The sequence below is a fragment of the Macrotis lagotis genome, chromosome 1, assembly GCF_037893015.1.
Source record: "Macrotis lagotis isolate mMagLag1 chromosome 1, bilby.v1.9.chrom.fasta, whole genome shotgun sequence".
Taxonomy (NCBI): Eukaryota; Metazoa; Chordata; class Mammalia; order Peramelemorphia; family Peramelidae; genus Macrotis; species Macrotis lagotis.
The window spans coordinates 443797133-443824458 of NC_133658.1; the positions used below are offsets into that span (position 1 = coordinate 443797133).

At 36.1% G+C, this 27326-nt stretch overlaps 1 protein-coding gene across 2 annotated transcripts in view; it reads right to left on the reverse strand.

Moving 5' to 3' along the window:
- The window catches only part of PPP2R3C (protein phosphatase 2 regulatory subunit B''gamma), a 49461-nt gene that overhangs the window by 15196 nt on the left and 6939 nt on the right, over positions 1-27326 (reverse strand). For both annotated transcript variants that reach the window (XM_074213374.1, XM_074213375.1), the window contains exons 2-6: positions 13976-14103; positions 5164-5268; positions 4631-4743; positions 3801-3898; positions 952-1022 (exon numbers count right to left, since the gene is read on the reverse strand). In XM_074213374.1, coding sequence (XP_074069475.1) covers positions 952-1022; positions 3801-3898; positions 4631-4743; positions 5164-5268; positions 13976-14103 — 515 coding nt within the window. The remainder of the gene's footprint in view (positions 1-951; positions 1023-3800; positions 3899-4630; positions 4744-5163; positions 5269-13975; positions 14104-27326) is intronic.

Below are 27326 nucleotides of genomic sequence, written 5' to 3' on the forward strand. Positions count from 1 at the left end.
CTTCCCTCAAATTCAACTAAAATGTTATCTTCTACTAGAAGCCTTTCCTGAATTCCTTAATTATTAGTGCACTCTCCCTTCTAAAGTTATTTTATACTTGTTTATAGGTGCATGTGTTGTCTTCTTGCACCCTGGGCAAGTCATTTAATCTGCCTCAATTTCCTGACTACAAAGGTTGTTGTGATAAATATTTACAACATATTAAATACTGTTTCCTGTCTTCCTTTTTTCATTATTTCTTTTTTATTAATATTTTATTTGTTTTCCAATTATATACAATAGTAGTTTCTACCTATCATTTTCTGTAAGGTTTTGAATTTTACAATTTTTCCTCCACCCTCCCTTCCCTCTCCCCATCCCCCCACAGAAGGCAGTTTGATAATCTTTATATTGTTTCCATGCTATATATATATATAGATCGAAATTGAATGTGTTGGGAGAGAAATCATATCCTTGAGGAGAAAATAAAATATTAGAGATAGCAAAATTATGTAGTACATAAGACACTTTAAAAAAAAATTGAAGGTAATAGACTTTGATCTTTGTTTAAACACCAAAGTTCTTTCTCTGAGTATAGATGGTATTCTCCATTGCAGGTACTCTAAAATTGTCCTTGATTATTGCATTGAGGGAATAAGCAAGTCCACTACAGTTGATCATCACCTCTCTCATTTCTCTCTCATCATCATTCTCTCTCTCTCATCACATTCAGTTTGGATCGATGGAAATAATGCAAAATAATTGCCTTCTGTGGGGGGTGGGGGGAGGGAAGTAAGATTGGGGGGGAAATTGTAAAACTCAAATAAAATCTTAAAAAAAAAAAAGAAAAACCTATTTCTAGTATGAACTGAAAATTTTTAATGTTTGAATACTATTCCCTAATTTTTGGTAGGAGCAAAGAATTTATTTAAAATATAACATTTAGAGTGTTGTTAGTAAACTCATACTTACTGATTCCCGAAGGTAACCTTGGCCAGCCACATCATACAAACTAAGCCCTATTCTTGTCTGATGGAGCCACACTATAAAAGAAAATTCAGAAACATGTGAGATTAATTCTTGAATATACTTGAGCACCATAATGAATGTGATGTGCTGAGTGGTAAGAGGCAAACTTCTAAACCCAAGAATGCAATTTATACATATATTAATGTTTCCAACTAAAATAAAACCCAGAACAAATAATAAACTGCAATTCAGATGGAAGTCTATTTGTGGTTACAAATTAACTGCTTTGATTGTAAAGAATTTCATTCACTCAATAAGCATTCATTAAGTGCTGTCATTGTGAACACAAAGGCAAAATTAAAATAGTCCCTTTTACCAGAAAATAATGACTACATACAAAATAAATACATGATGAATTGAGATAGGTTTCATGGAGAAGGAGACACAAAACTGAATCTTAAAATGTGTAGAGAGTACATTTCAAACATTGGGTCAGGAGACTTATTGTACTTACTCTGTGATTCAGTGACAATAGTCTTTTTGATGTGCTCAAATCACTTTATCTTCTGATTCTAAGTCTTTTCTTTTCTTATCTTTGTAAAATTTCAATAATATTTTTTTTCTCAATTACAAGTTGGGGATAGTTTTCAGCATTCATTTTTGTAACATTTTCTTCTTCCCTTACTTACTTCCCTCTTCCCAAGACAGTAAGCAATCTGATATAGGTTATACATGTTAAACATATTTCCACAGAAGTCATGTTGTGAAAGAAGAATCAGAACAAAATGGAAAAAAAACCACAAGAAAGAAAAACAAACAACAAGTAAAAAAGGAGTGTAAATAGTATGCTTTGATCTGCATTCAGACTCCATAGATCTTTCTCTGGATGTGGATGGCATTTTACATCACAAATTTCTAAGCCTTTTCCCTAGTAGTCCTAATGCCAAGGAATGTACTCCCTTCTCCTAGTTTCCCTGACTTCCTTCAAATCCCAGCTAAAATTGCAAGTTCTACAGGAAGCCTTTCCTGATCTCTCTCAATTCTAGTGTCTTCCCTATGTTGATCCTTTCCAATTTATCCTGTATAGAGACTGTCTGTATTTAGTTGTTTGCATGTTGTCTACTCAATTAGAATGTGAGTTCCTTGAAAACAGGGACTATCTTTGGCCTTTCTTGATATCCCCCAGCATTTAACACAGAGCATGGCAGATAGTAGGTATTTAAGAAATGCTCATTTGTTAGGAAAAGTTAAGTAAATTTCCTGAAAGGACAAAATATGCAATTATCCCAGAAAAGTAGGCTAGAACCAGATTGGTAAGGGATCTCCAGAAAGTAATCTGTAATTTATCCTACTGTGATAAAATAGAAAGCCACAGATGATTTTTGAATAGGGGACTAAATGTTCAGATTTATGCTCTAGAAATATTAATTTGGGCTTAAGTTAAGGTAGTTGCCATATTAATAAAAATGGGAGATGTGAGAGATGCTACAAAGGTAGAATCAGCAGGATATGACAACATGTTGTGAATTAGAAGTCCTGGAAAACTTCAAAATGCCCACATATTAAAATTATGGAGCCAGACTGAATTAAATTTTTCATCCTTTAGCATAATTAGTGTGTTTATGTTCAGTGTTATATATTTAAATTCTTAATTACATGATCATGACCTATTAATACCTTAACAAAGTATTTAAATTTCTTGTTAGTGTTTTCAAGTTGTAAGTGATCCTAAGGGAGGAAAAAAAATGCATGGACACTCCATGGACCATATTCTTAGGATCAAAAGCTCATAAATTTAGATCTAGAAGGGACTTAGATAACACCCAGTACAATTCCCTCATTTTTAAAGATGAAGAATCTGAGGTCCAGAAAGGTTAAGTGACTTGAAAAAGATTACAAGGTCAGAGGGTCAGAAGCTAGTTCTGAGCCAAGGTCTCTGTCTCCAAATACAGACATCTTCACTATTCCATAAATTAAAATGCTCTGAATACTGTGTTACTAAAGCACATTGAAGTGGCTTAGTCATCTACTTTAGAAGAATGGGGGCGGCTAGTTGGCGCAGTGGATAAAGCACCGGCCCTGGAGTCAGGAGTACCTGGGTTCAAATCCGGTCTCAGACACTTAATAATAATTACCTAGCCGTGTGGCCTTGGACAAGCCACTTAACCCCATTTGCCTTTCTAAAATCTTTAAAAAAAAAAAAAGAGTAATGTAGGGAAAAAGAAAGAATAGAAAAGCATTAAGTCTTAAGTCAAAGGGCCATTTATTAACTGATTATTTATATTACATTTGAAAGTTTGCATAGCTCTTGGTAGAGAATTTCTAAATTCACAAAAGCACAGTATCTCAGAATTTTAGTGTTGGAGGAACTTCAGTGACCAACTCCTTCATCCCTGTACTTTATTCCCCTGAAAATGAATCCAATCTCCACTACAACATATTCAATCCATCAATATCAGGCCTCAGTTCAAAGACTTCCTTACAACCATTCCATGATTTTAAGTACTAAAGCTATTATCTTTGCTGCTTTTTATATGAGGAAACTAAGGCAATAGAATAGTTTAACTGACTTGCTAAGATTACAATAGCAAATGCAAGAGGTAGAACTGGATAGAACCCAGGTTTCTTATTACACCTAAGTCAAATATTCTATCTAAAATCTACTCAACCAATGAGCTTCAATTTCCTAATCTACAGAATGAGGATACTTGAATTTTTTTGAGGGAGTTATACACTTTAAAGTATTTGCAAAAAGAAGTAATAATTTAATAAATAAATACATATCCATAATCTAATCATGATTGTTTTTTCATAATTTAGTAGGAAAAAGGTATTACCACCCTTATACCTACCTTTTCTCATAACATAATTAAAGAACTGCATGATAGAGATTCTTCCATAGGGATCTGTATGAATAAGTTTAGCAAAGACCTTTGCCATAAAGAACTGCCTAAGAAAGAGAGATTAAATAATTTGCAAAAATGACATAAATTACTTGAGATGAATTAACAAATAAGCATCATAAATGAAGTTAAAAACCTTTGAGAAAATATATTTGTTTTAAAAATTTTTTATTTAGAATTTAATCATGCACAAATATGTAATAAACAACAAAGTTTAAAAATATACTAAATGCAGCTGTGCTAGACTCTGGATAGAAAAACAAAAACAAAAAAATACAATATCTGCCCTCCACAGAACTGCATGAAACATGAACTGTTTTATTTGGTTTTTTAAACTATATTAGATTTAACATAACAAAATTACTCCTGAATATTAGGAAATTGCTATTGCATAGTACTTTAACATTTATTGACTTTTAAAATTTTCTTCTCTTCTTTTTAAAAAATATTTTATTGATGTTCTTTTCTTCAAACCACTTCTCTTTCCCCCACCACCTCCCACCAAACCTTATGCCCATAATTACATTGTTTGGTATCCCATTACCCCCAAAGGGTTATTTATTCTTCAAAAATTTTAAATATTAAAACCATATAAAGTGGGGTTGCTTTGCTCTTTGAATGCTGATCAGGAACCACCTCCTAAATTCTAAGACATCATAACTAATACATTTTTTTAAATCACAGAGTTTTATGTTGACTTTTAACAGTTCTTAATATCTTTCATCTGAAAGTTTGAAATGCTTATCTTAAGAACAAATACTAGTTTAAATGATTCGTACTTGCACTTTGATCCAGCTTTTTCTCCAACTTTCAAAAAGTTTTCATAATTGATCATTGCTTCCTCTCCAATCATAGGTGGTGTCTGGTGTTTATCCAGTAAAAACCATAAATTCTTAAAAGCGACATAAAAGGAAAAATAAATAGTAAGACAAAACAAGACAAAGAAAACATGAGATTTCACAAAAAGTTAAACTCCCTTTAAAAATTTTAATATTGTGGGGTGGCTAGGTGGCGTGTGGATACAGCACGGTCCCTGGAGTCAGGAGTACCCAAGTTCAAATCTCGCCTCAGATACTTAATAATTACCTAGCTGTGTGGTCTTGGGCAAGCCACTTAACCCCATTGCCTTGCAAAAAAAAAAAAGTTTTAATATTGAACATTTTAATCCTCTTTTCCCATCATTAGTTTAATTGTAGTTCTTATTCTTAGTTCCATATATATATTATATATGTATATATCAATAGATATATATTATATAAGTATATATCAATATGTATTTATTAACATTTAAAGTAATTTTTTCTACTCTCACCTGTAATTCCTCATTGTCTAACAGTTCCCTACTTTTTCTTTGCAGAAAAACAGCTCTAGACTCTTCTCTTAATTTCTGCAGTAAGACTTCATCTTCAGCTGGTAGCTAAAACATATACAGAAAAGAATTACCAAAACTTTTGCACATAAATTCAGGCATATTGACTGGAAATGTTTATCAAGGTCTTAAAACAATAATTTTAGTATCTTAAATTGCCAAGAAAAAAACTCAACATATTTCTTCCTGGCTTACATTTTGATTTGTCTTAGTTTCACTTTTATCCTATTATTTTTGAGCCCCTAAAGTAATGTACTTATTACAGCTTGGGGTTAATATAGAAGAGTCATTGTAATAAAATAGAAAGTGTACTAAACTTTCAATCAGATGATTTGACTTCTATTTTAACTCTATGAAACTCAATTTCCTCATTTTCAAGGTAAATAATATTTATGCTAGCTACACCAAACTCAATCAAGTATTTAATTATTATATGTCTCCCTGGGCCAAAAGAGCTCAAACATGATAAAGATTTACATATTTAAGTATAAAAAAACTACAAGGCATTTTAGGAAAACAGGACATTTGTGGGGAAGGGGTAATCAGCAAAGACTTCACAAAGAAGTTAATCTTGAAGAAAATAGATTCCATGACATAGAGGGGTAGAGTGGGAAAATTCCACAGAAAAATGTAGAGGGGGCAGCTAGGTGGCACAGTGGATAGAGCATTGGCCCTGGAGTCAGGATTACCTGAGTTCAGATCCAGCCTCAGACACTTAATGATTGCCTAGTTGTGTGGCCTTGGACAAGTCACTTAACCCCATTGCCTTGCCAAAAAAGAAAAAATATATATATTAAAAAAAAGGGGGCAGCTAGGTGGTGCAGTGGATAGAGCACCGGCCCTGGAGTCAAGAGTACCTCAGTTCAAATCTGACCTCAGACACTTCATAATTACCTAGCTGTGTGGCTTTGGGCAAGCCACTAAACCCCATCTGCCTTGCAAAAAAAAGAAAAAGAAAGAAAGAAAATATCTTTAAAGGATCATGGAGGGGCCTAAGCCAAGGTGGCAGCATGAAGGCAAGAATTCCCAGAAATTTGTCCCCCCCAAAACTTCAAAAGCTGACAAATTAGGACTCTAGACAAAATTTAGAGGAGCAGAAACCACAGAAACGCTGAGTGATACAATCACCGGTCCAAGACAAATTGTAAGCTCCATGAGAAAGGTCTGTTTCATCAGGACTGGGGTTTGGAAAGAGCTGCAGCACAGCCGGGTCACAGAAGCAAACCAGCTGCAGCCTTCCAGGAACAGCCCACAGGGCACCTAGGTCCATGGGGGTGCCTGGGTCTGTGACAGAGGGGGTGGTTTCCAGACCTCTTGGCCCAGGGATCACCGGGAGGGCTTGAAGGTGCAATGAGAGAACTCTGCCTCACTAGAATGAGTGCAGAGATCAAGCTAGCACTGGTCTAGGAGCAGCTCTGCAGCAGGAACCTGCAGAGTCACACTTCCAAGAGCACTCAGTTCACAGAGAGTAAGGGGCTGGAGAGAGACTGCAGAGATCTCTCTGCTTTCCCTGAGGCAGGACTGTTGTTTACCCCCACTCAGATCCAGGGCACAGTCTGGGCCCTCCATAGAGGAGCTGGGACCCTCCTCACCCTCCAGACCAGAGAGGAGAGCCTGTGGTCAACCAAACCAGAGCATAGGCAGGAGAGCAGTCAGAGCCTCTCATAAGACCTTGGAGGAATTAAGGTCCCTGTCAGGTGTCCCAAAACTTGGAAGTACAGTAAATCAGTCATAGACTGAAGAAATGAGCAAACAACAGAAAAAGAAGAATCTGACAATGGAGGATCAAAACACACACTCAAAAGATGACTAAGTTGAATCTTCTGTATCCAAAGCCTCCAAGAAAAATAGGAAATAGACTCAAGCTATAAATGAACTCAGAAAGGACTTTGAAAAGCAAATAGGAGAGGTAGAAGAAAAATTGGGAAGAGAAATGAGAGCAATGCATGAAAATCATGAAAACCAAGTCAGCAACTTGGTGAAGAAAACAGAAAAAATACTGAAGAAAATAACATGTTAAAAACCAATGTAGGTCAAATGGAAAAAGTAGTCCAAAAGGCAAATGAGGAGAAGAATACCTTAAAAAGTAGAACTTCCCAATTGGAAAAGGAGATAAATAAACTGAAGAAAATGACTCCTTCAAATGGTAAGAAGGAACTAAAGTAAGCTGATGACTTTGTGAGAAATCAAGAAACAATAAAACAAAACCAAATGAATGAAAAATTAGAAGAAAATGTGAAATATCTCATTGGAAAAACAACTAATCTGGAAAACAGATCCAAGAGAGATAAATTATTGGCCTACCTGAAAGACATGACCAGGAAAAAGAGCCTAGACTTCATTTTTCAAGAAATGTACAGAAAAATTGCCCTGAGATTCTAGAAGCAGGGGGTAAAATAGAAATTAAGGGAAATCCACTGATCAGCTCCTGAAAGAGATTACTTCAAAAAAAACTACCAGGAATATTATAGCCAAATTCCAAAATTCTCAAGTCAAAGAGCAAATACTACAAGCTACCAGTAAGAAATAATTCAAGTACCATGGTGCTACAGTCAGGATTATATGGGATGCAAAAGAGCTTGGTTTACAAGCAAGAATCAACTACCCAGCAAAACTGAATATGCTCTTTTAGGGGAAAAGTTGGACTTTCAATGAAATAGAAAATTACTTTCCCTTTGAAATGACCAGAGCTAAACAGAAAATCTGATCTCCAAGTACAGGCTCAGGAGAAGCACAGAGAAAGTGAATGAGAAAGACTAATTATGAGCAACTTAATGATGTTGAACTGCTGGTATTCCTGTATGGGAAGATGATACTGATAACTCATAGGAACCTTCTTATTTATAAACGCAATTAGAAGGAATATAGATAGATAGATATAGATAAGGCATAGAAGGAGATGAATATAATGGTATAATATAATGATGGAGTCAATGGGTGATAAAGGAAAAGTACTGGGAGAAAGCGAAAGGACAGGTAGAATGGGCTAAGATATTTCACATAAAAGAGTCAAGAAAAATGGAATGAAGGAGGGGAATGTGAAAGGGACTGAGTGAGCCTTCATTCTCATCAGAAATGCCTGTGAAGAAATAACATACATGCTCAATAGAGTGTAGAAATCTATATTACCCTAGAGAAAAATGAGAGGAAAGGATTGGGATAAGGGGGAAGGGAGATTGGAGGGGAGAAGTAGGTGATAGGAGAGGGAAGATTGTGGGAGAGGGTACTCAGATACAACACACTTCTGAGGGGAGACAGGATGAAAGGTGAGAGAGAATAGAATGAATGGAAGTGGGGAGGAATAGAATGTTGAGAAATACAGCTAGTTAATAGCAACTGTGGGAAAAGATACTGAAGCAACTTCTCTAATGGATAAAGAAGGCAACTCATCCCGGAGACAGAGCCAATGGAATCTGAACACAGATTTAAGTTCACCTTTTCTTTCCTCTCACTTCATTTGTCTTGAGGTTTCTCTATCTTTTTTTTGGGGGGGGGGGTATTTTTACTTTTACAACAAGATTATTGTAATAATATGAAAAAAAAACCATAAAAAAGGGAAAACACATTAAATTCTTCATTTGGGAAATATCTCACAAATCTCACAAATACCATAAAATATAAAGAAAGGCTCATGGAGACTTGGGCATTTTTGAAGAGTGAAGGAAAAGAAGAAGAGAGAAAAAGAGAACAAGAACTGAAAATTGGGGGGGGGGGGGGAATGACTGAATTTGTAATCTGAAGAACCTACTATTTTCTTAGTAAAGTATAGAGCAATGACCCCATCATGAAGGACAGGAGGAATAGAAGGTAAAACATAATGATCTTGATTTTGATTCTTGGGAAAATTCTAGAAAGAAAACCAGTGTTTCAATGCTAACAGTTTCTTCAAGAACAGGTTACACCGGACTAAGCCAACTTTTTTTCCTCACAAGATTACTAAATTACTAAATGAAGGGGATGTTGCAGATATATTTACCTAGATTTTACAAAGCTTGTAAGGAAGTATCTCATATTATCTTAGGAAGAAGATGGGAGTGATAAGGATTAGACATCAATGTAATCATGCAGACTCATAACTGGTTGGGTGCCCTACTGCTCAATGTCAATTTGGCAGGAAATCTCCAATACTTAACCTCAGGGAAATATTGTTGGACTTGTGTTGTTTAACTTTTTGTATTTGATTTTTGAAAGGAAATGGGATTAAGTGACATGCCCAAGGTCACACAGCTAAGTAAGCCTTAATTGTCTAAGGTCACATTTGAACTCAGATCCTCCTAATTCCAGGACCAGAGCTCCATCCACTGCGCCACCTAGTTGCCCCTGTTTAACATTTTTATCAATGATTTGGATAAAATCATGAATAGTATGCACATAATATTTGCAGATGCCGCAGAACTAAGAACACACTGGAAAATAAGGGAATCCAAAAGAATCTTGATTCAATAGACATAAATTACAAGTCTTGCATTTTACAAGTATAAAATGGAAAAAACCATGGATAAATATTAATTGTTCTAAAAAAGAACTATAGATTTTAGTGGATTTTAAAGCTTAATAAATCAATAATGTAATATGGCAGGCAAAAAAATCAATTTTAGGCTTCATGTAAAAGGGGTATAGCTTCTAGGAATAAGGAATCTTATCTGGACTACTACATTCAGTTCTAGGCAGCACAATTTAAGGATACTACTAAATTGAAGTATGAACAGAGGAGAGCACCCAAGATGGTGAAGGGCCAAGAGAATATGATATGAAGATGATTGAACTGGATATATTTAGCCTAAAGAAAATAAGATTGAAGAAGAATATAATAGCAGTCTTCAAATATTTGAAGGATAGCTTTTTATTCATTTATTTATTTATTTTTAGGTTTTTGCAAGGCAAATGGGGTTAAGTGGCTTGCCCAAGGCCACACAGCTAGGTAATTATTAAGTGTCTGAGGCCGGATTTGAACCCAGGTACTCCTGACTCCAGGGCCGGTGCTTTATCTACTGCGCCACCTAGCCACCCTGAAGGATAGCTTTTTAAGGATAATTGAGAGCAGTCCTTGTTAAGACAAAATCAAGAAAACATTCCTAATTCATGATTTCAGAATTCTTTTAAAGAGAGCTTCTGACAGCATTCTTCAATATGTATTGAATAAGCACCTATTTTGTCCTGAGCACTTTGCTAGAAATAGCACTGAAGGGGCAGCTAGGTGGCACAGCGGACAGAGCACCGGCCCTGGAGTCAGGAGTACCTGGGTTCAAATCCGGCCTCAGACACTTAATAATTACCTAGCTGTGTGACCTTGGGCAAGCCACTTAACCCCATTGCCTTGCAAAAACCTTAAAAAAAAAAAAGAAATAGGACTATAAAATGTTAGTTTCCAGTCTATAAACCTAGAATTTGCTATCTAACAAACTTCTGCTGTAGCAAATGGGATTTGGGGTCACCAATTAAAGTTAGAAATAAAGGGTTACTGAGAAACTAAGGAATTTGGGTGTTCCCTGGAATTTTAAAACTGCTTAGGATTTTATTTCAAATTATTACAAAGTAAACAGATTAATCTAGAAAAGCAGTAAGCACTTTGAGGACAGGCTAGGTGAAATTTGAGTGAGAGTAAGTTAGAGAGAGAGAGAAAGCAAGAATGAGAGAGCCCTGGCCATTGGGGCATGGGGGCCCATGGTGAACCACTGGGCCTAGCATGGGAACACATGGCCTAGGAAGGAAAGAGAGATGAAGACATCCTGCAGGCTGTAAGAAGGAGTAGTGCTTCCTCTTAAATACAAGGGGTGGCACGTAGGCAATGGTCCAGCGCCTAGGCCGGGTATTCTCTCATGAGAAACAACAGTGGTCCTTCCTGGCCCAAGATGTGTGATCTCTAAGTTTAACCTGTCATTTCCTGTCGTGCTAGCATCAATGGGCAAGATCAAGTAACTGGGAACAAGAAGCTAGGTGAAAGAGGAATAGGAAGACAGGATACAATCAACAGGGGTCAGGGATACATCTCAGGAGCAAACAGCCTTTCACAATTAACAAGATATAATAACATTAAAGATTACAGAACTTGTTTCTGATTATAAATTTTCTCCATTCATAATTGTTGAATCTAAAGATTGAGGACAGGCTAGGTGAAATTTGAGTGATTTGAGCAATCTAAAGATTGCTGCAAACTTATTTACTTAATAGTGAGGTTCTTCACTCTTTTCCTTGTTCTATTTATTCTCCAAGTCTCCTCAGTTTCTCTTTATAATCCTCCTCCCTATTGTTACATATGATGATATGACTTGAACTAGGTAGCTTCTGAATTCCTTTCCAATTTTGAGATTATATAATATGTATCAGCTACATTGTCCCCCCATATGGCCACAAATCAAATATGGGAGAGTCTTTTTTCTTGAATACATATGTTTTTCCCTTTTAATCTCATCCTAGGGATTACATATATTCAGGCTAATTGAGTTCCTAACATTTGTACAGTACCTTATTATTTTCCAAAGTATCTTAGCATAAAGCAGATAATTTCGAGTTACATAGGAATTTACATGCATAGAACATTTATTATATTAAACTACTAATCACAAGATTAGCACTGAAAGATGAGAGTCATAGAAAGTAGTCATTGACATCCCTGTATACTAAGAGCAATTTACATGGAAATGCATAACAATTCTAAGTCTTATAGAAATGAATGCACACAATAGACTAGGATTTGACAAACCCAAAGATGTCTGCTATTGGGGTCTCTCTCATCTTTAATAGCTTCCTATCTATTGTTTCCTTCCTTTCCATCCTCAAATAAAACCTTCATCATATCACATCATCCCTTCAAGCTAACATCCAATTTCTTGCCTCCCTTTCTGAGTCAAAAGCTTTCTAAACTCCTTGTCCCATGGCTCTCACTCATTCCTCAATTCTTTGCAGCCTGACCTCCAATCTCATCACTGAACTGAAACTACTCTATAAAGAGGCAAGCTAATAATACTCATTATTATTACTAAGAACTCATTATATGACAAAAGCTGAATTGGAAAGTAGACTAACAAAAACTAGATAAAGAATAACATTTAGTACCATATACACTTACTAAATTGAGCTATAAAATGAGAACATGACAACAAAAACAAATCAGAGAAACAAGGAAAAATTTACCCATTGGAGCTATAGGGGGCAACAGTATCCTCCCAGTGCCTCTGGCTTCCAACCTAGGAGTCACATCCTGGTACTCCTTACTATCTCTCATCCCTCATCTCCAATCTGTTGCTAATCTGTTGTCAGTTTGACTTCTGCAACATTTCTCAACTAGTCTCCTTTCATCTGATTAGATACTAGGCTAGTGCAGGTCCTCTTATAATACCATGCTTCTAGAAGTTTCTCCACACTCTAATTCATTTGCCTGAAGCATAGGTTGGACCACTGTAACCTCCTTTTCAACAAACTCTAGTGGCATTCTACTATTTTCAGGATCATATACAAAATCCTTGTACTTTTTCCATCTATTTACCCTCCTTGTACTTTTTCCATCTATTTACTCCTTGCCACATTCTCCTTTGATCCAGAGGCAATGACTTTCTGGTTGTTCCACAATCAAAATATTACATCTCTGGAATTTTCTGACTCCCATATTTCCTCCCTCCTCCAATTTATCTACTTACCCCCCCTCCCCAGCTTCCTTTAAGTCCTTAATAAAACCCCTTCTTTTGCTAGCTCATCAGGTTGGCCACCCTTATTTCTCCATTCAATAAGCTCCAGTGACTCTTTTAATACCTCCAGCATCAAATCTAAAATCCTATATTTGGAATTTAAGGGTCTTTATACCCTTCTTACCTTTCCTGTCTTCTTCTTATTCCTCCATATATCCTATAGTCACCAAGACACTCTGTCTTCTAATTTCAAACATTTTGACTATCTGCTCTTCATGCTTTCCTTCCTCATCTTATCCTCTGACTTCCTTCAAGTCTCAATTCTATCTTCCACAAGAAGCCTTTCTGCCTTCCTGTCTCTTTAAAGTTAACATGTTGCAGTCCCCATTAAACTATAAGCTCCTTGTGAATAGGGACTTTTTTGGGAGGGGAAGGTGGTTGTTTTTTGACCTTTCTTTTATATACTGAGCAAGTAGCAGATGTTTAATAAATGCTTTTGCAGACACTGGAGCTATGGTCTAGCCTTCTGACAAGCAATTTGTAATTGTATTCAAAAAGCAATTAAACTATGCATAACCTTTGACCCAGTACTAGGGATATATCTGAAAGAGATGAAAAGAGAAAACTAGAAAGACATCTATGAACTGATACAGAGTAAAGTGAGCAGAACCAATTTATATGATAACTACAATATTAAAAAGATAAACAATTTGAGAACTCTGATCAATGCAATAACTTCAGAGGACTCATGATGAAATACACTACCTGACAGAGGTAATGTTCTCAGACTACACATTTGACAAAGATATTTTTAGACATGTCTACTACAGGAATTTGTTATATTTTACTATCAAATTTTAACAGAGAAAAGGTAGATGTTCATTGACTGTAAAGAAGAAAATTAAATTAATAAAATAAAAAGAGGGAGCTGAAAAAAATTAAAAAATTCTTTTATGCTCAATTTTGTTTTATGAAAATTAGAGGTTCTATGGGAATAAAAGAACAAAAATAGATACTCTATTAAATATTTCTCAATTGACTATTTAATTAAAATAGTCTGACCCTATTTATGTTGATTTAAATAACACAAAGATTTTAGGTTTTTTCAATGCTTAACTCTTATTACTTACCCTATAATAAAATCGTGGAATAGATTTGTAGACTGCATTTGCATTTTTTCTACCTCCTTTCCATTCTGTGTAGTATTTTGTAAACAGATCCATTTCTTCATCTTTAAGTTCTCTTTCATTTTTTTTTGCTGGTAACAGAAAAGATAGTTACATGGAAATATTTATTGTAAAAGATAGATAATCATTTGTGTGCCATATGTAACTTATCTATATCTATACATATATATATCTATAGATAGATATCCAGCTAGGAAAATAAAAATCTTTTGTAGAACAGTAAAAGTTTAATATGTCTTTCAGAAAAAAAAATCAGGAATAAACACAAAAATCTAGGAAAGGCATTTCTCAGACCTGACTCCTGCATACAGAACAGTCCACACAGCTATTAAATGGGAAAGCAACGCCCATGGAGAAGTCAGTCATTGCCACCAATTACCAAACACTGAAGCAGCAAGAGACATGGTGAAGGAAAAACAGGAAGCAGAACATGCCAAGCAAGTCAAATCACCATCATTACCCAAGAAGCTAGGTGGATCTGGAATCAAGAAGTGAATTCAAATCAACTTCAGATCCTTTTTCACTGTGTGACCTGGGCAAGTCACTTTACCTCATTTTCCTCACTTATAAAATGGTGATAATAATAATAATACCTATCTGTCACTTTTAATAAATGCTTATTCCCTTTCCTCTTTCTTCCCCAGACCCTGACAAATGAATACCATTTCCCCTCATACCAGGATGAATCTATCTCCTAGGACTCTAAATCCAAAAAACTTAGGAACAGCAATGCCTGAATTTAAATCCTGCCTAGATTTCTAACTCTGAGCAAGTAACAATCTAATTTTGTTAATATTATCTAATATATCTAATATAAACTAATGTTGTTAATATTACCTACCTCCCAGTGTTGTTGTGAGGATCAAATGAGATAAAAATTGTAAAGCACTTAGCATAGTACTTGGTACATAATAAATACTGAGTGGAATATTCCCTCTTAAGAGTTAATAATCCTAGCAAAGTCCTCTCAGGGTTAAAAATCATTAAAACAAAGACAAACTATTACTCTTAGACTATTCTTAGAAGAAAGAGGGAGAAAGACCTTGCATTCCCAGTCAGACACCCTCCTGATTCTGTTAGGGAGGGAAATAGTGCAATGCTTCCAGAGAAGAGATCTTGCATTCTTAGTTAGCCACCTGTTTGATGAAAGACTGGGAGAATAGTAGACTGCCTTCTCTTGTTTGATATTAAGTATTAAGAAGACCTTACATACTCAGACATTAATTCATTTAGATAAACAACAAAAGGTCATCTTCTTCTGATACCCTCACCATCTGGAAGGCGAGATAATATTCTATGAAAGCATTTGATTCTGGGTAGATTTTTTGTGTCAAGATTGTAACTCTGAAAACCTTAACCAATCAGGTTGGAATAGAGGGGGCTAGGGAAGGGGGGAAATCTCAATAGACGACATAATCTTGCTTGACTGTCACCTCAGGGCAGCAACTTTATCTTCGCTACCTTTGTGAGATTTGGAGTGTGCCCTTTTCTCGAGAAAAGCCAAACTAAACTTTCTTTTTTGCTCAGAGGAGTCTATTTTTTTAAGTGGATTTTTATCCTACATAGTTTATGGTGCATTGGCGGGGAATCTTAACCCCCTCCCTAAGACACTCTTGGGCATAAGTACAAGCAGATTACATGCTGGGATGTTTTCAGCAGCTTGTGATTTAGTGCCCAGGTAGAGATCCCTTTAAGAGTAAGGGAAAGAACCCAGAGAGACTTAGCTTGAGCAAAATTGAAAGCCAGAAGTCCTCCGGAGGCAGGACTACAAGGAGACGGACAGGAGAAGTCCTAGGGACGGTACCAAGGGTCTGTAAGTTTGTGTACACGAGCCTAGCAGGTTCTAGGTGACCCTACTCCAGTCACTTCCAAAAAAAGAATTCAAATCTTCAGGTTGAATTCATTTGGGGCAGATCAACAGAGAGAGAGGAAATACTCCCACACAATCAAATTGCCAGTCCAAGCAGTCAGAGTCTGTAGGACAAGGCAGAAGGGTCTGGAAGTGCTGTCTGAGAGCTCTGGGATTTAAACAAAGTAAATAAATAAATAAATCTTCCTAGGAGAAATTACAGAAACAGCATTAGGCTGTAAAAATGGGAGGGTCAAATTCAAAGCACAGCAGCTACAGTAAATTATTGCAATCTTTCCCTGAACTGCCAGGAAATAGTCCCTTGGGACTTAAACTTAGGAACTGGAATAAGGAACTAAAATATCAGGGAAAAGTGCAGAAAATGAAAAATGCTGTTGACTTTTTTCTCTTCCCTGTTTTTTCACTGTGATTCTTCCCCCTCCCTGCTTCTTTCCTACAAGCAGCTTGCCTGGTTTTGTTTATTTTTTTGTTTGTTTGTTATCTCTCGACCTTAGGAGAGAATTGGGAGAAAAAAAAGAGAATTTATTGAGAAAAAAGGACTAATTAATAACAAGAGAGAATTGTTTCATGAAGACTTAGTAAAATAAGTGTTAAAAGGGACCGTATTTTGAAGTTAAATAGACAATCAAAATTACCAAATAGGTTAAATAAATAAATCAGTCACAGAAAGAAATGTTATTTTAATTTGAAAAAAAAAGTTTTTGGGAAAGTATAAATCCCAGAAAATCAAGATAGTCAGGTTAATTCTAAAGTATATAATTTGGTTACACAGAAATGCCAGAAAAGGGAAACTAAATAGTTAATCTTTTACCAGAATGACATTATAGCTTCATGAGTTTATTAGCATAGATTCTGGTAATGTTAGTTATTAAAGAGAGTAATGGAACAAGGCGGGACCTAAGAACAGAAGAGCTCCCAAGAAAGATTTTGGGCCTGCCTCCTTATAAGAAAAGTTATGTGGTTTATTATTCTATCTGAAGAAGGGAGCAGGTGATATTCCAATTAGGCTGTGAGATTTTTTTTAGGTAGCTGTTTGCCTTATCAAAAGTTTTACCAGTTAAAATCAAGAAGTATTAAATATTAAATCCTTTGAATGGAAAATGTTTTGTGGAAACTGGAATCACATCTGTGGTTTATGTAAGTAGTTCTGAACAGTATTAGCTACAGTCAAAAAAAGAGTTAATGAAAAAGAATAGTGGAATATTAAGGGAAAATGTAAGTTGTACAGTCTGAGCAAGAGGTTCTGAAAGTACTGGGAAGAGAATCATAGAAACAATTGGGGTTTTTGAAACATTTGCTAAGTATGGAAATTGGTTAAAGCATGTAGACAGAAGATTTGAGCAGTTTGATATTGTATTTTATAAGTAAAAGGATTGATTTTGGGAGTTTGGGGGGCCTTGGGAGGTGATTTCAAATTCAATTAAGGGTTTTATTTAATTTTAATGTTTTATGGCTCCTCCAGAGTGATAGGAGGAAAAAGAATTAATGGAAATACTGTAATAAATAGGGAAAGAATGGCCTTGGTGGAGGCTGGGAGTCAGGATAGACTGTGAGTTCTCTTAATCAAGCTTTAGAATTACTAAACAAGGAGAATCAGGAAACACTAATTTAAAATATGTTTGGGGTATAGTTCATGTATCTGGAAAAAATCTGGGGGTGAGTGAGTAATGATAACTAGTAAAGGTACAGAATTAATACATATTACTTTAATATCTCAAATTGAGGGGAATCTCCAATTCTCAGAACATAAAAAGTTTTAATATTAAGAAATGTTGGTCAGCAAGGATAGAAAACTCTTATAAGTTAGAGCATTGAGAAGTTAGAATTGCACTGATAAAGATAAAAAGAATTTGCAAACTTTTTTTTGGCTTTGAAAAAGAAAATGATTTAAGGATTATTTTGAATATGACTTTTGGAATTTAAAAGAAGTATAAAGAAAATCTTATAATCATAAAAAGGAATTTTTAGCAACAACTGGTCTTTAAGAATTCTTTTGTGTTACAAAATTCTGGGAAGTAAAGGGAAAATACATGAAATTGAAATATGTAGTGAAAATTAGAAAACTTTGTATAAGAACAGATTTAAACAACTTTTTGAGAATTTAAAACTGTTACAATAAACAACAATAAATGAATTGAGGTCTGTTATTTAAGAAGAAATTATACATGTAAATGTAATACTAGCATGGGTAAAAACTATACATTGGGGTTTTGAAATTATCATATGTATAAGACTAAATTCTGGAGAATCTTATTTTCTTTGTTTTGAAAATAGAAGTGTATTTGGAAGAGATAAATAAGCTTACAAAGCACAAATTTAGAAGAGGTTTGTATGTAAAAGATACTTATTATAAGGTTAACTTTAAGGAAACCTGTTGTTTTGTTTTGTTTTGAAAGAATGAGATGTCAGCATGAAAACTTCATGTTTCATGCAGGTTAAGGATTTAATGTTTAAATTTTAAAGAAGAAAAATTGCAGATTTCTTTCCCCACATTAAATGCAGATTCAGAAGGATAGTGTAACTGCAAGATACCCTTTCCAATAATGTTGAATAAAAGTGAGGGACTTTGGAAAATGATTAGGAAATTAAAAATTATGTAATCCTAATTAGATGACTTATCAATGAATACATTATTGAAGAATGTTATCAAACATGTGATCTATTTTTGGAAATATAAACTATTTTACTGCAATGTGGTCAAACCTGGAATTAATGATTGATTGCTTTGTAGGGATAATGAGGGAAGTTATCAAAGGTCATGACCCTCTGGGTTCCCTGAAATTTTTAAATGATGTGTCAGACCTTGATGTGGAACTGTAGGTCCAAGTATAAATGTAATAATGGAAAGATTGTTTTCTGAAATCTAGTTCTAAACGTGTTACACTTTACTGTTTTGTTAAATTTAGAGATATTCTAATGGGTTGAGTGAATTCTGAAAAGTAATAATTTGTATTTCAAATATGGCTAATAATTAAACAGGTTTGTTATAGAGAATTGTATGAATAAGAACTTGACAACTTCATATGTATAAATTGGAATTTTTGTGGTAATGTACATATATATGTTTATATATAATAATTTGTGATTTTTTTGTGTGACAATATCTGGCTAACTGTTATGTGAGAATTCTTAGAATAATCTTCTAACCAAAGGAGGTGTTTATTTATTGTAATACAGCAGGCTAGCCAAGAGGTCTCTAATATACTATCTTTGTCCAGAAATAAAAAGATATGATGTCAGACAAAGGGATATGGGTCTGCAGATTAGAAGTTAGTGCCACCAGGAGGATAGACTATCTAGTTGAATTATGAAACATATTTGTGAAGAAGTTTTTTTTGGTATGTCAAGGAATACTCAAGATGCTGGGGGAACTTGACTGTTTTTTGAATGATTTAGAAAGTCACTTTATTTAATGTATTCTGATGACAGGGACACTCAGAGTGGATATAGGTGATACATATGTAGGCAAGGGGACTGATTGTGTCCGCCCAATCCAGATTAGAATTACCATTGTACTCCTTGTGAAGTGGATTCCCTTGGAGATCTAATTAGATGGAATTATTATTTTTAGATCATGGGACTTTTAATTGGCTTTTATTTTGTTTTTGACATCAGGTATGATCAGCAAAGGAAGTGCTGTTGAGTCAATGCTCTCTTGAAGTCTGGAAACCCGAAGGAGGTTTGGAAACCACATAGGTGACAGGTGTATTGGGAGAAAAAAGCCAAAGGGGCAACTTTTCAGTGCAACCTGAGATTGGACCCTTTTCACTTGACTTCCCTAAATGTGACATTTGAACAATGTCTTACCAGATAAATCTAAAATTTGACTTAAGGCATTTGACTATCCACATAACCTCTGCCTGGAAACTGACACTCAAAGTTATATCTATAAAGGAATTTTCCTTTGATGTCCTAGATCTTTATAGTAAATCACTAAAGTCAATCTGATATAGAAATTTTAGGTCAAGTGGAGTTTAATAACTAGATAGGCCAGCGTGAGGTTCTAACCTCTGCTGTTATATGTTTTGAGAAGAATTGAGTCTTTTATTTTATTTTATTTTGTGCTAAGGAAAGAATATTTAGGTAAGAATAATAATTAAGTTTATATAATCTTCAGATATACTTCTCTGCAGTAGCAGTTTCAAGTTCTACTTTGAGAAGGGAATGTAAGTCAGTTGAGTATATCAGAAGAATCACCTACAGTTTAGTTCAGAAACATTTTGAAGAAGGATTTGTTTTAGTTAAGAATATTTGAGTTACTTTAATGAAGAGTGAGAGATTAAGGCTATTTGTGTGTCGCTTTGCTGGACACTCTTTGAAGAAAGATGGTCATCTAATGTAAATGTTATAAGCTCAAGTTAACTTGATCATTTTCAACATGTTCACTTGTGAAGTGAACAATTATGGAAGTTGTACTTTTGTTAAAGTAAAGTATGCATATGAAGTATGCATGTGAAATGTGAATTTTAATAGCTTTAGAATTTTATGGTGTGATGATGAAAATATAAATCTGTCTGATAAGATGTTGTGTTAAGAAGTTCCTTTACCAGAAGAGGAGATCTCAACAAGTCATCTGAATTGGAGATTGGAATGGACTCTGCAGATACAGAAAGATATTAAATGTCTCCAGGGAAAAAGAGAGAAACTGGACAAGTTCATCTCCCTCCATTGTGTCTATGACATGTATGTATGGGTTGTTTGGTCAGGGTTCCAAAAAGAAGATGGGTCCCAAGTGGACAGGAAGAGAGAGAACAGAACCTAAGAGGGTTATCAAGGATAGTGTGAGAGGACTTCAGATGCCAAAATATATAGGTATACATATATTTAGAAAAAAAGAGAAGGGATTGAGTGGAATATTCCCTCTTAAGAGTTAATATTACTAGTGAAGTCCTCTAAGGGTTAAAAATCATTAAAACAAAGACAAACTATTACTCTTAGACTATTCTTAGAAGAGGGAGGGGGCGGCTAGGTGGCACAGTGGATAGAGCACCGGCCCTGAAGTCAGGAGTACCAGAGTTCAAATCTGGTCTCAGACACTTAATAATTACCTAGCTGTGTGGCTTTGGGCAAGCCACTTAACCCCATTGCCTTGCAAAAAAAAAAAGAAGAAGAAGAAGAAGAAGAAGAAGAAGAAGAAGAGGAGGAAAGAGGGACAAAGACCTTGCATTCCCAGTCAGACACCCTCCTGATTCTGTTAGGGAGGGAAATGGTGCAATACTTCCAGAGAAGAGATCTTGCATTCTTAGTTAGCCACCTGTTTGATGACAGACTGGGAGAACAGTAGACTGCCTTCTCTTGTTTGATGATAGGTATTAACAAGATCTTGCAATACTCAGACATTAATTCATTTAGACAAAAGGTCATCTTCTTATACCCTCACCAGTTGGATGGTGAGATAATATTCTATGAAAGCATTTGATTCTTGTCTTTGTTGCTGGGTAGATTTTTTTTGCGTCAAGATAGTAACTCTGAAAACCTTAACCAATCAGGTTGGAATAGAGGGCAGGAATCTTGCTAGACCATATAATCTTGCTTGACTATCACCTCAGGGCAGCTCCTTGATCTTCACTACCTTTGTGAGACTTGGAGTGTGCCCTTTTCTAGAGAAAAGACAAAATAAACTTTCTCTTTTTTTTCTCAGAGGAGTCTATATTTTTTAAGTGGATTTTTATCCCACACAATACCTATATTTATATAATGTTAGTTATTATTATTATTATTATTATTATTGTTGTTGTTGTTGTTGTTATTATTATTATTAACATTATGAGAAGTAAAAATGGAGGTCCTTTTTTCCTCATTACCACAGGGACCAACTGCTTTCAACAGTCAGAAAAATAAAGGACTAAGTCAAACTGTTATCTTCCCATTAGATTTTTTTTTTTAGGTTTTTGCAAGGCAAATGGGGTTAAGTGGCTTGCCCAAGGCCACACAGCTAGCTAATTATTAAGTGTCTGAGACCAGATTTGAACCCAGGTACTCCTGACTCCAAGGCCGGTGCTTTATCCACTACGCCACCTAGCTGCCCCCCCCATTAGATTTTGATGGAAACAGCTCAGAACCCTGAACCCAAGAGCCTTGGGAATGGCAATGCCTCTAAGCCTGTGGCTTTGGCCATCATCCTGAGACATTAATTCCTTTGGGGAGGCCTAGTACTGCTTCTGCAGATGGATGCTACGGTCAGTTCATGCCATTATAATCCTTGGAACTGTCAGCTCAACATCAGAAACTGTATCATTTTATCGATGGAAATAATGTTGAAAAGAGGTGTTACCCACTGCATTGCCATTTTACTTCATAAACAAGACTTTCTCATTTGATTTGCTGCTGAAGCTTTCCATATGTGTTGTCTGTCCCATTAGAATGTGAGCTCCTTGACTATTTTTTTCTATTTGGATATCTGGTTCTAAGCACAGTAATTTAATCATGGTAAGGCTTAATAAATGTTTTATTCCTCCATGGATGTCATAGCATCTCTGTGATTTACTTTCTCCATTCAAAAAAATACTTCAAACTGATTTCAACAGTATGACTATTCCCACAATGAAAGGTTTTTGTCTAGGTCCTATTAATATTATCTAACCAATTAGGTTTGAGTATTAAATGAGAAAATATATATATAAAACATTTCATAAATCTTAAAAGTCCTATCATATAAACATCAACTATAAATTTTTTTATTGTTATAAATTTTTTTTAATATTTATTCTCATTTTGTACAAATGTTTTTTATATATTAATAAAATATTCTTGTTTAGGAGTAAATGAAATACCCCCCCATAAATATAGACTCACTTGAGCAACAAAGTAAAGGGGAGAGAAAAAAATTAAAATAAAAAAATAGTAATAATTGTAGGTATGACCAGGTGGCGCAACGGACAGAGCACCAGCCCTGGAGCCAGGAGCACCTGAGCCCACATCCGGCCCGTACACCCAACAACCACTCAGCTGTGTGACATGCAAGCCACCCAAACATCACTGCCCTGCAAAAACCAAAAAAAAGGAAAAAAAAAGATCCAAAATAAAATAAAATAGTAATAATAGTAGGGGTGGCTGGATAGCGGACAGAGCATTGGCACTTGAGCCAGGAGCACCCGGGTCCAAATCTAGCCTCAGACACCCAACGATCACCCTGCTATGCGGCCCCAGACAGGCCACCCAGCCCCATTTGCCCTGCATCCCCCCAAAAAATAATAATAATAAAAAATGTGCTTGAGTCTTTGTTCCAACACCAACAACTCTGTCGCAGGTGATCACATTCTTTTTATTTTTCCACTGTTGCCATTGCTGACCACAACTCCCTCCTTTCGTATTTCTCCACTACCATGTACTATATTTTCTCTCTCCTTTCACTCTGACTCTGCTGTAGGGTAGCTGAGTGGCACAGCAGACAGATTCCCCCACTCTGGGGCCAAGAGTCCCTGAGCCCCCATACCACCCCATAGGCCCAACACCCACCTGGCCCGGACAGGCCATCCAATCCCAGGCCCTTGCAAGGAGTGAAAAAAGAAAATGTGTTATATCTGACCACTCTCCCCCCATGGTCCATCCTCTCCTCCATCACTCACATCACCCCCCCTTCCCCCTGCCCCCCCCTCCTTCTTACTCCACAAGTCTATACCCCATTGAGTATATATGCTGTTTCCTCTCCTAACCACCTCTGATGAGAGCAAAGATTCCCTCATTCCCCCCCTGCCTTCCCCCCTTCCATATTGCAATAGCTCATTGTAATAAAGAAAAATCTTATATGAAATATCTTGGCCTATTCCCCCCCCCTTTTTCTTTCTCCCATTACATTTCCCTTTTTTCATTGACTCCATTTTTACACCACATTTTATCTTCAAATTCAGCTTTCTCCTGTGCTTCAACTATAAAAGCTCCCTCTACCTGCTCTATTAACTGAGAAGGTTCATATGAGTATTATCAGTGTCATTTTTCTATACAGGAATATAAATATATCTAGACTGCTTTCCTCTTCCAATTCATTTTTGGATCTAGCTCATTATATATACATATTAGACACTGTCCTATTCCTGAATTTATACTGTTACAGAAACTCCATGGAGTAGCCTTTCTACTACATGGCCAGACAATAAATATTTTTTCATCCATTTGGTTTTTCAAATATGTGACTAATGAGAAAGACAACATGCAAACAAGGGGTGCACAAAAAAAGATATTAGCATGATAAATAGATAGTAGTCTCAAAAGGAAGGCTTTAAATCTGAAAAGGACTGGAAGTTAGGGGAGAAAGAAGAGAAGGAAGAGAATCACAGGCATGAGGTACAATGAGTAAAAAAGACTCAGGAATTGGAATATGGAATGTCACATACAAGAAATATTAAGGCTAATGTCACTAAATTGAAGTCTATATGAACAGAAGAAAAAGTATAAGAAAAGTAGAAAGAGTGTCAAAGGGTCAAAAAACAATAGTTATTATTAAGTTTTTATAATAATTTTAGGTTTTCAATTTTCATAATTGTGTAATGCTGATTTCTTTAGATAGTATTCAGCTTTCACCTTATGTTTGCCAGTAAATAAGAAGTCAGTGACTATTAGCTATGCTAATTACAAATTCAGGAAGACAATGATCAGGACTAGAATACTAATCCTACCCTCTTTATACTTCAATCCAGAAGACAGTATAGTATAAGAATGATAAATAGCTTAGCATGATGGCCTCCAGGGAAATTTAACCTTTTGTCTATTCTTGTGAGGTATAATCTGCTTTCCCCATCCTTTGCAACAATATAAGTAAAAGCTACTTGTATAATGGACAAAGCATTGGCCCTGGTAATCAAGAGGACCTGAGTTCAAATCCAGTCTCAGACATTTGATATTTATTAGCTGGGTGACCTTGGCCAAGTCACTTAACCCTGACTGCCTAACTTCTAGGGCAATCTCCAATCATTCTGATTCATATTTGGTCACTGGAACAAAATGGCTCTAGAAGAGAAAATGAGGCTGGTGACTTAGTAGCACCCCGCCCCACTTAAATCCAATTCACATGCTTTTTCAAGACCACCCTGTTGATATCATAGTCTTCTTCAAGAATGAAGGATAAAACATCATCAATCATCATCATTAGTAGCCTGATCTCTCTTGGCTCAGGGTGGTCATTACCATAATGGCTTCTACTTAATGGTAAACCCCAGGGAATAAAACATCACATTGAACCTATATTTTCTGCCATTTTATTTTAATCCTATATTTTTAAGGATTACAGTTTTAGGGTTTACAGTAGGAAGGGTCAAGATAATAGAAGGCTTTAAGAGTGAAACAGAAACTTTTATAATTTGATCTTCCAAGAAGTAGTGAGTCCCTAGAATTTAGGGTCTCCTTAAATTCCCTAGATCTCCCTACCTGCATTTTAGGAACATCAATTTGACAGCTGGGGGGGGGGGGGACAGAATAAGATTTGAGGATAAGAGAGACTTGAGGCAGGGAAAACAATAGGTAATTACAATCTAGACTTGAAGTAAAGAGGGAAAGTAGCAGTGTCAGTGGAGAGAAGTGCTTTGAAGGTGGTAACTGGACTTAATAACTGTTAGATCCAGACCTGAGTTTCACTCTTGTCCATTTAAGCCCAGTTGAATATCTTTTCCTGAGAAAACAAATCCTAACCTTCACAGAAATCAAACAATTCTCAGTCTCTAGAGAGACCCCCTCAAACAAATCACATCCTCCAGGAAGTTCTTGAATAACTCTCAATTCCTATGGAAACCAAGGATTTCTGTTTATTATAGCCCATACCCTATAAAAAGTGTGTTCTCCAATTCCCCATTACTGGAGCCTGTTCTGATCCAGTGTGCCATTCCTTCTTTCAATAAACAACTTTGCATTCCATTTGCCTCCATTGCTATCCTCCCTAAACAGTGGACTTTTTGACCCCACCTTTTAACCTTTCATTTTGTGCTGCAACTGGGGAAAGGAATAGCAAGAAATCCTGAAGGCTTCAAACCAGGGAAGCAGTGAGTTGTGGTGGCATGCACAGGCTAACTTCCTGATCTTGCCACCCCATCCTGGACCTACCAAGACCATGGTATTTAAGGACAACTGCTACTGCCACTTTGGAAGACAGGACTAATTCGAGAGGTTAAGACTTTCCCTGCACTCCTCTTCCTCCTTGACAGCTACCTATGTGGGGAACTGCCTTGAAATAGAGAGATAGAACTGGGACATCTCTTTCTTTCTTTCTCGTTTTAAATGGAAACTAAACAATTTAGTGGATGGAGACAACCCCCATACCTGGCAAATGGATCTTAATTATAGCCACTGGGTTACTCTATGGATCCTCATCTCTCATAATACTCCTCTTCATGGGGACCTGGAATTACCAAAATTCCCTGATACCTGAGGACTGACCTGTACAATGTGTCAAAAGCAAGGCAAATGGAACAAAATCCCAATGTCCAGTTACTTTTTGCACTAAAGACAGTGCCCCCCCCTCTTTTTTTGACTCCTGTTGTTTTTCAAAATTGAGTCTAAATCCTTGAACTACATCAGACCTCCCCCGCACCAGTCTGACAACTCCTGACTACCCTCATACTCTTCGCTGAATTGTGCCAATACTGAATCCCTTGGGGTTGTCTCCTAAAGAAGTGAGAAAAATTTGTTTTGGATCCAGGCCTGAGTTTCATTGTTGCTCAGTAAAACCCCATTGATTATCCTTTCCTAAGGACACAAACCCTGACCTCCATAGAAACTCCAGATGCAGCCCTGGCCCTTTCCCTTCCTGATCTTAAGCCATTTCTTCTTTATATTGATGAGACACAATAAGGTATGGTAGGGCCTTCTTGGTCAAAAATCTGGATGAAACCTGAAGGTGGTTGCATACCTGCTTGGACCCAGTCTGCAGCTGTTCCGTACTTCCATAAACAGCTTTGCATTTACTTCCATTTATAATGCCATCTTCCATTTTTACCGTGGGTTCACCTTTTGACCCTTCAATTTGTGGGACAGGATTTGAGGAAGAAATGTACCCCAATTCAATTTAGAAAGTCAGGTGAAATGAACCTCAAACAGGTCAATAAATCAAAAATGTCATTCTTCCATTAGACAAAACTTCCTTCCTCTGAAAAACCTCCTCCCACTGAGAATCACCCTGCTCCTCTTAGCTTTCTTCTTGCTGCCTCCTTTCCCTCTGCTCCACCCCTGGGGACATCATCCTTGACCAAACTGGTTTAGCAGCAACAGGTAAAATTTACCTGGAAAGTGCCACCTTGATAGTACATCCTCCCAATTCCTTGCTCTAGTTTGGACTACATTCTGGGAATTTTTCTGTACTCGATATCTTTCCTTCTTATGGCTTTTCTCAGAAAAAAAATTGCTAACAAATACAGTTCCACTCCTGTATAATCAGGGAATTATACCAACAGAATCTCTCAAGAGTAAAGTCATATATTAACAATATGGAAACTACAT